This window comes from Alnus glutinosa, chromosome 12 (assembly GCF_958979055.1).
Source record: "Alnus glutinosa chromosome 12, dhAlnGlut1.1, whole genome shotgun sequence".
Taxonomy (NCBI): Eukaryota; Viridiplantae; Streptophyta; class Magnoliopsida; order Fagales; family Betulaceae; genus Alnus; species Alnus glutinosa.
In genome coordinates this window covers 6,219,821-6,231,128 of record NC_084897.1, presented here as the reverse complement: position 1 = coordinate 6,231,128, position 11,308 = coordinate 6,219,821, and the positions used below count along the sequence as shown (strand labels likewise).

Genomic DNA, 11,308 nt, shown 5'->3' with positions numbered 1-11,308 from the left:
ACCAGAGGACGTATTGCTTATTTCCAGCATCTTCATTAGGCATGATGCACGCCTGCAGCTCGGCGAACTCGTCCTCGCCTCTCCTAACGCAGACATGGCTAATTTCCTATCTTTCGATGTCTATGATATTGATATTTCAAAGGTTATGAATGATTCCAATATGAATTTTGTTTTGTTACAAATGGTGAGCAAGTTTATTATCGTTGTGGAAGGCCTCGATCCGTTTCTGATAGAGAAATCAACGGTTGTGAGCTTGTTCGTTGATGTTCATATCCATTTTTCTCTCTGTGATTTTTTGGCATTCAAAACGTTGGTCAATGGCTAAATGAGGCTCAAGGATCACAAGCTTTTCTCTCAGGTGAAGGATATTTTCCAGAGCGAGGCGAGCTTGAGCTTGGTCGAGATTAGCGAGTTGATGATTGTGAATCGGAACTCGCCGAGCCGGGCTATAAAATTGGTCATCATGGCATTGCAAATGGACAATGACAGGAGGGGTGTCGGCAAAGGCGGAGCCAGAAATTTCTCTTAGTAGGGATGAAATTAGAATAATAAAATAATTTTTTATTCTCATTATATATTTATTTATATTATATATAAAATTATGGTGAACACAATTTAAAATAAGAATAATAACATAATATGTAGATATGAATTACAAAAGATATATATATTAGACATATAAAATATGCCAGAATTAATATTTTAATAAGTTGTCTTGTAAGTAATAATACAAATCTGAATTGAAGTTTTCAGAAATTAGGTAGTTGGAATATGCATTTTTTTTTTCTTAAAAAATGCATCAATTCTTTTTGGCTTGCCCGTGTTGTAATATAAGATTTTTCGGAAACAAGAAAATTTATTTATCTATTAGTTTTAAGTGTTTTTACACTAAAAAAAAATTCACGACTTATAACACATATTCCAATGTATAATTAAATTATTACAATATTATGATCACTATTAATTTAACCAATTTTAAAAAAATATCTTAATAAAATGACCAAATAATAACAAATAACGTACTTGAAAGTGGCAAAAATTTACTGAAACTTGTTGACATTAGCAAAATCTCAAAGTATGAAGAAAACCTTCTCAAAAGATGCTAATGTTGTTCTTATCTGAATAAGAAAACAATTATAATAAAAAAATGGTCAATAAATTTATTTCTAATCACATAAATGTAAAATAAATAATCCAAAAAAATGTTAGCATAAAAAAAAAAAATTATAAATTCATGATACACCACAAGTGGACAACACTAAGATTATTTAAATAGTCAATACATCTTTACATCTACTGATCTACAAAACACAAACACAACAACGCATTAAAAAAGAAAATTGCACATATGTAATCAAACATAAAATAATTTTTTATTAAACAAAATCACACATATTTGTAAATTGTAATTTATGAAGGAAAAAAAAAAATTATGTATGATGACACACATGAGTGGTGATCGTGTAGCTAGTGTTAAAAAAAAAAAGAAAAAAAGAAGAAGTTAAAATGACAAATAAAAAGATGAGTCTATATATCTAGACTCTAGGCTTTATGACGAGTCTATGACAAATTAATTATGACAAAAGACAAATAATTTTTTTTTAATAAGGGAGTTGGGCTCGATAAAGGCATTGACACAACAGACATCAAAGCTAAAGTTCTGATTTCTGAATATTGATGTTGTATAGAGACTGAAAATTTGAACTTTCGGCCAGATTAGGAACCGTAAGATTAGTTTCTTAAAAAAAAAAAAAAAAAAAAAAAAGAACCGTAGGATTAGAGCTGCAATACATGTCGTTTCACACCGCACGAAAATTGACACTGACACAAGCACGACTCTGAACTCTCTTTTACTCCATCTCCATAAACCAAGGCTTCATTTCCAGAAGACTTACAGAACTACCGAACATTAGTCTTACTTTTTACTCATCTCCATTACTTATTGAGCGATTTTCTTCAACTTTCAGTCCAATGGTAACAGCAAAGGCTTACAGAAAGAAGATTATGAAAAATGTTTATTTTATAAAAATCATAACTTTGATTGTTTGCTTCGTAACTTTAGATAAATCAGATTGTGTTATTACCACATAAAGACTAAAGAGATAAGAATATTATACGTTTGTAGTTAGGTAAAAAAGTTTGGTTGGGTAACTTGTGTTGATTTTGTGAGAGGTCAGCTCAAATTTGAGAGTAACTTAATTTTTTAAAGGGTTAGGCCAGTTGATTGAGCTTACATTTGTAGGGCGCGAGAGTGGCCATGGACTTTAAATAGACATATAATTTTTTTTTTTAAAAAAAAAAAGTTGCACCCTTAAATCTGCCCCTGGGTGTCGGGAAAATCGGGTCATAGTTGAGAAATAATGCCACCCCAAACACCCATTTTTTTTTTTTAAAATAAAAATAAGAAATAAAATTATAGTTTAGTTATTTTATTAATGTTTTTGAATTTTTAATTGAAAAATGACACGTGACAATGTATTATTGGGATATTTCACTAAAATGAGCATTTTTTTAAATTTTTGATTATTTAGAAAGTCATCAAAAGGAATAATGATAGTTTGAGAGGCTAAATTGTATTTTTTTTTTTTTTTTTTTTTTTTAACGGGAGTATTGTCACTTGCACATTAACATGAATTAATGGTGGGATAAATTGCCAATTCATGAATTTGAGATCGTACAAAAGGGGCGCACTACTTGGGTCCAAAATTGTGACACCCACACAGACTCACAGTACAATGAGAAAGTGACACCTGCTGTGTCACACATTCATAAATCCTCATTACCACATTTTGACGAACGTACGGTATTCGTCAACTCCCTAAACTCGACCGCATTTAACATTTCCCTAACTCACTCACTCACCCACATCACAACAGAAACGGTCACGTATTCTCCCCCTCTTCCTTCTTTTAGCTTGTCTGGGTCTACTGTCTCTCTTCTCTGTGACCACCGAACTGGAAGATGCTGTGGCTACACGCGCTAGCCCTAGCTACGGCCATGAACGACGTCGTTTTCGAGGCCGACGACATCCGGTTCGGCACGCCCTTGTGGTTCGTCTACGCTGGGGTGTCGTGTCTGCTCGTGCTCTTCGCTGGGATCATGTCGGGCCTCACGTTGGGCCTCATGTCGCTGGGCCTCGTCGAGCTCGAGATCCTCCAGCGCAGTGGCACCACCGCCGAGAAGAAGCAAGCCGGTTCGTGCAGTGCAATAAAAAAAAAACTCTACGGTTTCAGAGCTCGAAATTTGTTGGTATTTTTGTGTTTGCTTTTGCTAATTCTTGGTATTTGGTTTTCTCACGATTGCAGCGGCTATTTTGCCCGTGGTGCAAAAGCAGCACCAGCTGTTGGTTACTTTGCTTCTGTGTAATGCTTGTGCCATGGAGGTAATTTAAGAATTTTGTAAATTCTTGTGGTTTTGCTAAAGACTAGCTGTTTCTGGTGGGAGAGAGAGCTAACCCAGATAAGACTAGGAAAGAAATTTGTGTTATATGTAATAAAAATGTTATTTTGATTATTGGGTTGTGATTAAGATATATAGAGGTGGGCTGACAAGAAGTGGTAATTGAAGCAGCTAAATGGCATGCATATTTACAATTGAACCCAATTAGTAATAACTGTGAGGGTTTCCAATGTGAGTGACTATTGTTGGTGCTTTGCATGTCAAATAGAATTTCGGTGATTTGTGCCCTTCTCGGGTTTTTCCTCTTTGCAGGCCCTTCCTATATACCTGGATAAAATTTTTCATCCCCTTGTGGCTGTTTTGCTGTCTGTAACTTTTGTTCTGACTTTTGGAGAGGTACAGTGTATTTTCTATGGGTTGATAATGCTTCAACTTGCAAACTACTAAAGCCCCAACCGGGAGTGACTTTTTTAACTTACCTGTTGACTCAGATTATTCCACAAGCAATATGCTCAAGATATGGACTCTCTGTGGGTGCGAATTTTGTCTGGCTTGTGCGCATTCTGATGATCATCTGTTATCCAATTGCTTACCCTATTGGAAAGGTAATGTTTAGAGTAGGCAGCTGGATTTAATTTTCTCACCAGAAACTTCTACATTACACGACTATAGCACTTTGGGTGAAATGGCACTTCCACCTCCCATAAATACGGGGTGTCGGTGAGGAATTTGGTTCAAGTCATGGAGTGCATGAATTACTTGCCTATCAATGAAAATGAGAAGAAGAATTTATTGCATTAGGACGGAGATAACTTTTTTCAGGTTATAAAGTTACATAATATAAAATGTTTTACAGTCTGGACAAAACTTCTTAAAAAGAAAAACATGATAAGGAGAGAATTCCTTTGATATTTCAGTTGTAGATATTGCTACAGCTCATAAACTCTCAAACTTTTTAACTTGAATCGCTGAATTCATCACTGTTCTTCTCATCAGCTCCATCATATTGGTCGTTTGTGAATAAGCTTGTAGTTGGTTAGGCTGAAAGGGGCTACTGAGAAGTTGATCGTTTTGCTTTATGGTCCATGAGATTTGGTGAGCTACTAGAGATGTGTGAACCACATATGCTTTGTAAAGTGGAGGGAATGGAAGACAGCCCTCATAAACATGTCTCTCTTCTTTCCACTGTCAAAGTTCACCAAACTTGAGAAAGATGTTGAACAATATGGCAGCTGCTCTGAGAATGCATGGTATCTAGTAAAAAATAATGATTGCTATGTGCATAGGTCTCACCTAGAAAGATAGTGTATGTGGCAAAGAACTGAAATGGATATGAAATGAACCTCTTCAATTTCTTTTTTCTTTCTTCTTTTTTTTTTTTTTTTGTCGTATCATATGTAAAAGGAAAATCATATGAGAGTCCACAAGGAAGCTTAACTTAAGTGGTTTAGATGTTAATTGGTATTTACTACATTCCATCTTAGTGGTTGGACCCATTAAGTGGTGAGGCCCAACTCAGTGGACTCTAATACCTGAATGCTTTGTGTGTGGGTGTGTCCACCTCCCAATGCACATGAGCAGACACCTTTCCTCCTTAGTGGATTAGTGTTTTTGCATTACATTGTACACTTCCCAGAATGTTTTCATACTTTTGCAGTTACGTGGTTCTTAAGATTGGGTAGTTGGAAAATTTGAACTTCTATTTCACAATGTTTACCACATTTTGAGCATATATTAAATTTAACGTGGTTTCAGGTTCTTGATGCTGTACTTGGTCATAATGATGCTCTGTTTAGACGAGCTCAATTGAAAGCCCTTGTCTCTATCCACAGCCAGGAGGTAACCTGCTCGTATTGGAAGTCCGTATGATGTGCCTCTACTTAATTTACCCTTATTTATTGGTAATAGTTTTCATCATCTGAATAGAAAGTGATATCATGATTCAACTAACTTACCAGAAAGCGTGGTAGAACTAGCTCATGAGTTTGGGCTCCTGATTTTGTATTTAAATTTGTACTGGTGTACAGAAATTGCTACAACTAGGATTTCAATTCTCTTGATTTTTCATGTTAACTTGCTATTTTTTAATTTTAGGCTGGTAAGGGTGGCGAACTCACACATGATGAGACAACCATCATCAGTGGAGCACTAGATTTGACTGAAAAGGTAACTAGTGCTATCAAAAAATATTCTAAAGTCTTCAAATGTTTTGTCTACTTGCATATTTGTCTGTAGTAAAAATTTCCATTACTCAACAATGTTATTTTTCTGAAAGTGAAAGATTAGGACCTCTGCCTTGGACACCTACTTTATATAAAGGGAGTACTTATATTATCCACTATATTATTATTGGTTCCCTACTCTAATACTATCAGCATGATGTTTCTTTTTTACAATGCATAATCTTTTTTTTTTTTTTTAAGTAAGAAACCAATTTCATTAAAAAAGTGTAAGGCGCCCCTTGGTACACTGGGAATATACAAGTAAACACCTAAGTAGAAAGAGAAAAGTGAGCAAAAAAGTCAGCAAAAGTAAAAGAAAAAGGGTGGACATAAGCGGAAGTCCAAAAGTACAAAGTAAGGTAAAACGAAGAAAGAATCTCTTCCAAGGTACTTTTCAAATCCTCAAAGCTCCTATTGTTTCTTTCCCTCCATAAGCACTAAAAAAGGCAAATAGGTGCCATTTTCCAAACCGCAGCACTCCTTGGCCTTCCAAAAGACCACCAACAACCAAGTAAGTCGATAACCCGTTTGGGCATAACCCAAGACATCCCGAAACGACTGAAGAGAGAACTCCATAAAGCAGAAGCCACATCGTAGTGAAGAAGGAAATGATTCTCGAACTCCCCAGTCTTCTTACACATATAACATTTGTTAATCACGATAACATGCCGATTCCTAAGGTTGTCCAGGGTAAGAATCTTGCCAAGAGCCGTGGCCCACACAAAGAAGGCAGCCCTTGATGGAGCTTGAGTGGCCCAAATGCTTTTCCAAGGAAAACGGCTACTTCCAGAGCAAGCTAAGGAGTAAAAGGAGGACTTGACCTTAAACAAACCTTTTTTGGAGGAGACCCACCGCAACTTGTCTTCACTGTCTCTGCTCACTTTGATTGAGTGCAACACCTGGAAGAAAGAAACAAAAACATCCACCTTCCAATTGTGAGCCTCCTTAGTGAAGCTCATGTTCCACTAGTTGGAGTCACCCAAATGCTCAAAATTGTCCGCAGCAGCGACATCCTTTACACGGGCAACACCAAATAAAGCTGGAAAAGCTACTTTAAGAGCCGTGCCCTACACCACAAATCATGCAAAAAACTGCTCTTGGAGCTGTCCCCCACAACAAATTTAGTGAATCGAGAGAAAGAATCCCAACCTTTTTTGATGTTCTTCCACACCCCCACCCCAAAGGCACCTGTTGGCTCGAGAGAGCACCACCCGCCACATAGGTTGCCGTATTTAGAAACCACTACGACTCTCCACCACGCATCTCTTTCAGACCCAAATCGCCATAGCCATTTGTCAAGGAAGGCGCGATTGAAATCCGTCAAATTTCTGATCCCCATCCCTCCCTCAGAAATTGGTGAGCAGACCTTGTCCCAGTTAACCAAATGACATTTAAATTCATCGCCTATCCTACCCCATAGAAAGTCTCTTTGTAGCTTCTCAATGCGATTGGCTACACAAATAGGAATGAGAAAGAGAGACAAGAAGTACATAGGAAGATTGGAGAGGGTACTCTTGATAAGGGTAACCCTCTTGATAAGGGTAACTTGTCACCCTTGGACAAATACAACATTTTCCAACTGGCCAAGCGACGCTCCATCTTAACCATGATACCATCCCAAATAGACTTAGCCTTGTAACACACTCCAAGCTGCATACCAAGGTACTTCAGGGGAATAGAGGAAGTCCCGCAGCCCAAGATAACAGTCAACTCAGCAGCATTAGCCACGTTGCCAACAAGGACCAAGAGGGATTTGGCCAAACTGACCTTTAAGCTAGAGACAGCTTCGAAGCATATTAAGAGAACATGCAGGTAGCAAAGGTGTCTGGGTTTAGCCTCACAGAAGACCAAGTTGTCATCCGTGAACAACAATTGTGAGATGTTGACCACAGGAAGCCTAGAACCCATAGAAAAGCTTGAGAGAGGACCAGTGTCAATAGTTACAAAAAGCATTTTGCTCAAAGCCTCCATGACGACTACAAACAGGAGGGGAGATAGAGGATCACCCTGTCTCAGCCCTCTAGAACTATTGAAGAAGCCAGAAGGTGAACTATTAACCAAAACAGAGAAGTGCACCGAAGAAATGCAGTGTGATATCCAAGAGATCCATTTTTCCTCAAAACCGCATCGTTTCAGCATGTACAATAAGAACTTCCAGTTGATGTGGTCAAAAGCCTCCGTAATATCCAGCTTGCAAAGCACCCAATGGTAATCTTAGTGTTCCCTGCTGAGTTGTTGGTATTTCTTCAAAAGAATTTTCTGATGCTCCTGCTCCAACTAAATATTTGAGTTTGACTACAATTTTCAGGCTTGTGCCTGTAATTAACTTTGGATAACTTTAAAATTTTTCTGTGTTTATTACCTTGCCTTTTGTTTTGTAAAATGATCATAATACTGAAGTTCATTGGGATACACAGACTGCTGAGGAGGCTATGACACCTATTGAATCAACATTTTCCTTGGATGTCAATTCAAAATTGGACTGGTCAGTTTGCTTCAGCTCGATCTTTCTCCAAAACTTCTTGTTCAATTTGGTTGTGAAATAGTGGTGACCGAAATTCTAACTTTCTTCTGTTACGCATCTGGATGGTAACTCTAGTTGTTAGGAGTTATTGTTGGCCGTAGCAGAATTGAGTGAAATATATATATTTGCATCAGATAATGATCAGCCTGCAGGAGTATGTATTCTGTATTTATATTGTGTTAAAATGGAGTTGGGGTTTTATCCGGTTGTCTAAGTTAATAGTGCAGCTTGAGATGGGAAAGGCAAATTGGTAATGGACATTGCCAAGGACATGATGTGCTAGCAATGATTAATGGGAGCCATAGTTATAGTTACGGCCTAAGAACCTTATTCTAGTCTGGAGGACAATTCCTGGACGCTTATTGTCTGTCTCTGTTGCCCTTTTGAGCACAATTGTAGGAAAGAAGATGGACTTCTTGGAGCTCCTGCCAGCGACCAAGATGGGCATATCCCTTCTGCTTTATTCCCTGTTATTTAGGGACCGTTTCATATCTAAAGTTTCACTTATCTACTTTAAAGATCAGAAGTAAACTCATAAAAGATGTTTACTACTTTCCTTAAGCAGGGAAGCAATTGGGAAAATTCTTGCACGAGGCCATAGCCGTGTTCCTGTCTATTCTGGAAACCCAAAAAACATTATCGGTCTCTTACTGGTGGGTTTGAAAACCTATGGAATATATATATATATATATATTTTTTTCTTTTAAAATGTGATCTTTATAATGGTAGCATGCTGATTTATGGAATTGGTTATTCCTTTTTGTAAATATTCCTTTGTTTGGGGTTTAGGTGAAAAGTCTTCTCACAGTACGAGCAGAAACAGAAACTCCAGTCAGTGCCGTTTCCATTCGGAGAATTCCTAGGTGTGCCCTTTTCTACCCAGTATCTCTTACTTTCTTTTTCTTGATGCGAAAAATATGAATTCTCATACATTGGTGTCCCAGGGTTCCATCAGATATGCCTCTGTATGATATCCTCAATGAGTTTCAAAAGGGAAGCAGTCATATGGCAGCTGTAGTGAAGGTCAAAGGAAAAGACAAGAACTTTAAGCTTATAGGTGAAGGGGAGAAATTTGAGGAAGACAAAGTTGCCAATGGGAATTCTCAACTGACTACCCCCTTGCTAACTGATAATGAGGATAAATCAGAAAGTGTTGTCGTTGACATTGATAAATCTTCAAGATCTATAACAAACAAGCAAAATGTTCAACAGTATGGTGCTGCCAAAAACAGCTTCCACCATTTATCTGAGGATATTGAGGACGGGGAAGTCATTGGTATCATCACCCTGGAGGATGTTTTTGAAGAGCTTCTGCAAGTAAGCTCTGCTTCCAACACTACTTAGATCTGGAAATCTCTATTGGTTTAATGGACCTTTGGCTAAGTAGCAGCCCAGGTTCACAGAAAAGTGTACCTTGTGGATGCTTCTACAAAAATACAATGATGATCCTCAAGTGGGTTGTTCACAATTTAATATTTAGATGTTTCAAAAAGAAGCGATTTAATGGACCTTTGGCTAAGTAGCAGCCCAGGTTTACAGAAAAGTGTACCTGTGGATGCTTCCACAACCCGATCCAATCTTCTGACAAAAATACAATGATGATCTTCAAGTGGGTTGTTCACAATTTAATATTAGATGTTTCAAAAAGAAGTGACTATATTGTTTCACTTTTCAATTTTTCCATAATTTATGGAATTTTTTTTTCCTGATCACCTTCCCAAATGCAGGAGGAAATTGTAGATGAGACAGATGTGTATATTGATGTACATAAAAGGTATGGTGTCATCTGATTTTGCTGGGTTTATTATGCTTAGTCATGATTCATCAAGTTACTGTGAAATATATAATGACTTTTGCAGGATACGTGTGGCCGCCGCAGCCGCTGCGGCTGTATCATCTGTGTCACGTCCTCCATCAAGTCGGAAGTTGACTGGTCAAAAGCCAGCAGTGAGTTAAACATCATTTATCTGTTAATTGTGGATTTACATAATTTATCTATTAATTTCACATTTTTGTTAGTGATATTGATCGAGCATGGGAACATAAACCAGAACCAGAAAGTGGGCTGGGTTTGGACATCACACAAAACATGTTTGGAATGTCAATTGCCAAGTGGAGAAGTGAACTTCTCCCCGAAAAAGAAAGAAAGTGGGGCACATAAACAAACCTATTTGGTGTTCTGCATTCGTGGAACACTTATTTTTAGTCATATCTTACATGAAAAATTATTTTGATATCCATAAAATTTCGTCTTCTTCCCTTTTAGCAAAAAGCTTATCAACTGTGTATTTCTTGGAATTTTTGTTTTTGACCAGATCTCTCATCAGGATGCATGACTCCCAACTTTTTCTGTACCTTTTAATGTGCCTGGCCCACATTTCATGATTCTCAGCTTCATATATCTTTGTGGTAGTCTGAAAAAGTAATTCAGAGAAAAGTTGGCTAAAATAACTTCGTTTATACACATTAGCCAATAGCAGGATTCTAAACTGCCTGATGAGTCGAAAGCCTGGGTTGACAACTCATGCACCATCTGTTTAGTGCATAGAGCTAATCTGAGATTTATCTGATTTTATATTGGTTATCATTCAGGGAGGTCAAAATAGGCAAGGGCAAACCCCAAAGAAAATTGTGGAGGATGATTCACATTCCTTGAAGTTTTCAGGGATTCCAGAGGAGCCTCTTCTGGGCAAGAGATGAATTAAGAGTGAGATGAATTAAGAGTTCGGCTTGGGAAAAATAGCCATGAAGTTGTAGGCTTTTATTTCTGTAGGACACCTGCTAGTGTGGATTGTAAATTGTATAGTTTTTAGGGTTTATCATTTCTGTGTCATATATGTGCATACTGAGATTTTGTACTTTAGTATGTGAAAATTTGGAGAAATAAATCATTAGTTGCCATTGTCAGTTATCACTGAGGAAAGTTTAGCAGGCTTCACATGGACTGAAGAAAGTCTTTCTCCTTTTGACTATTCCACTTATTTTTCAATTTTCTTTTTGGGGAAACTTCAATTACTCATTTCACATTTCTTCATTTTTGCAATCATACCTTCGATCATTAAAAAGTTGCAAATGCAAAAATGATGGTACGATTACAAAAATGATGAAAGATAGGAGTAAGTGAAGTTTCCTTCTTTTTTTTCTTCCTTCCTTCCTTCTTTCT

At 37.3% G+C, this 11,308-nt stretch overlaps 1 protein-coding gene across 3 annotated transcripts; it reads left to right on the top strand.

Annotated features, from left to right (window-relative positions):
* Positions 1-2,808: 2,808 nt before the first annotated feature.
* Positions 2,809-11,056, top strand: LOC133851815 (putative DUF21 domain-containing protein At1g03270). 3 transcript variants are annotated; one of them, XM_062288401.1, is made up of 13 exons: positions 2,814-3,193; positions 3,306-3,382; positions 3,712-3,795; positions 3,891-4,004; positions 5,155-5,238; positions 5,494-5,565; positions 8,039-8,106; positions 8,711-8,798; positions 8,935-9,008; positions 9,090-9,462; positions 9,873-9,919; positions 10,005-10,092; positions 10,738-11,056. In XM_062288401.1, exons 1-13 carry the CDS (start codon positions 2,962-2,964, stop codon positions 10,843-10,845), a joined length of 1,509 nt encoding a protein of 502 aa, XP_062144385.1. In that variant the 5' UTR covers positions 2,814-2,961; the 3' UTR covers positions 10,846-11,056. The 3 variants fall into 3 exon arrangements, with proteins under 3 accessions (XP_062144387.1, XP_062144386.1, XP_062144385.1); XM_062288402.1 differs by lacking the exons at positions 8,039-8,106; positions 8,711-8,798 and having other exon boundaries at positions 2,811-3,193; XM_062288403.1 differs by lacking the exons at positions 9,873-9,919; positions 10,005-10,092; positions 10,738-11,056 and having other exon boundaries at positions 2,809-3,193; positions 9,101-9,252.
* The last annotated feature ends 252 nt before the right edge of the window (positions 11,057-11,308 follow it).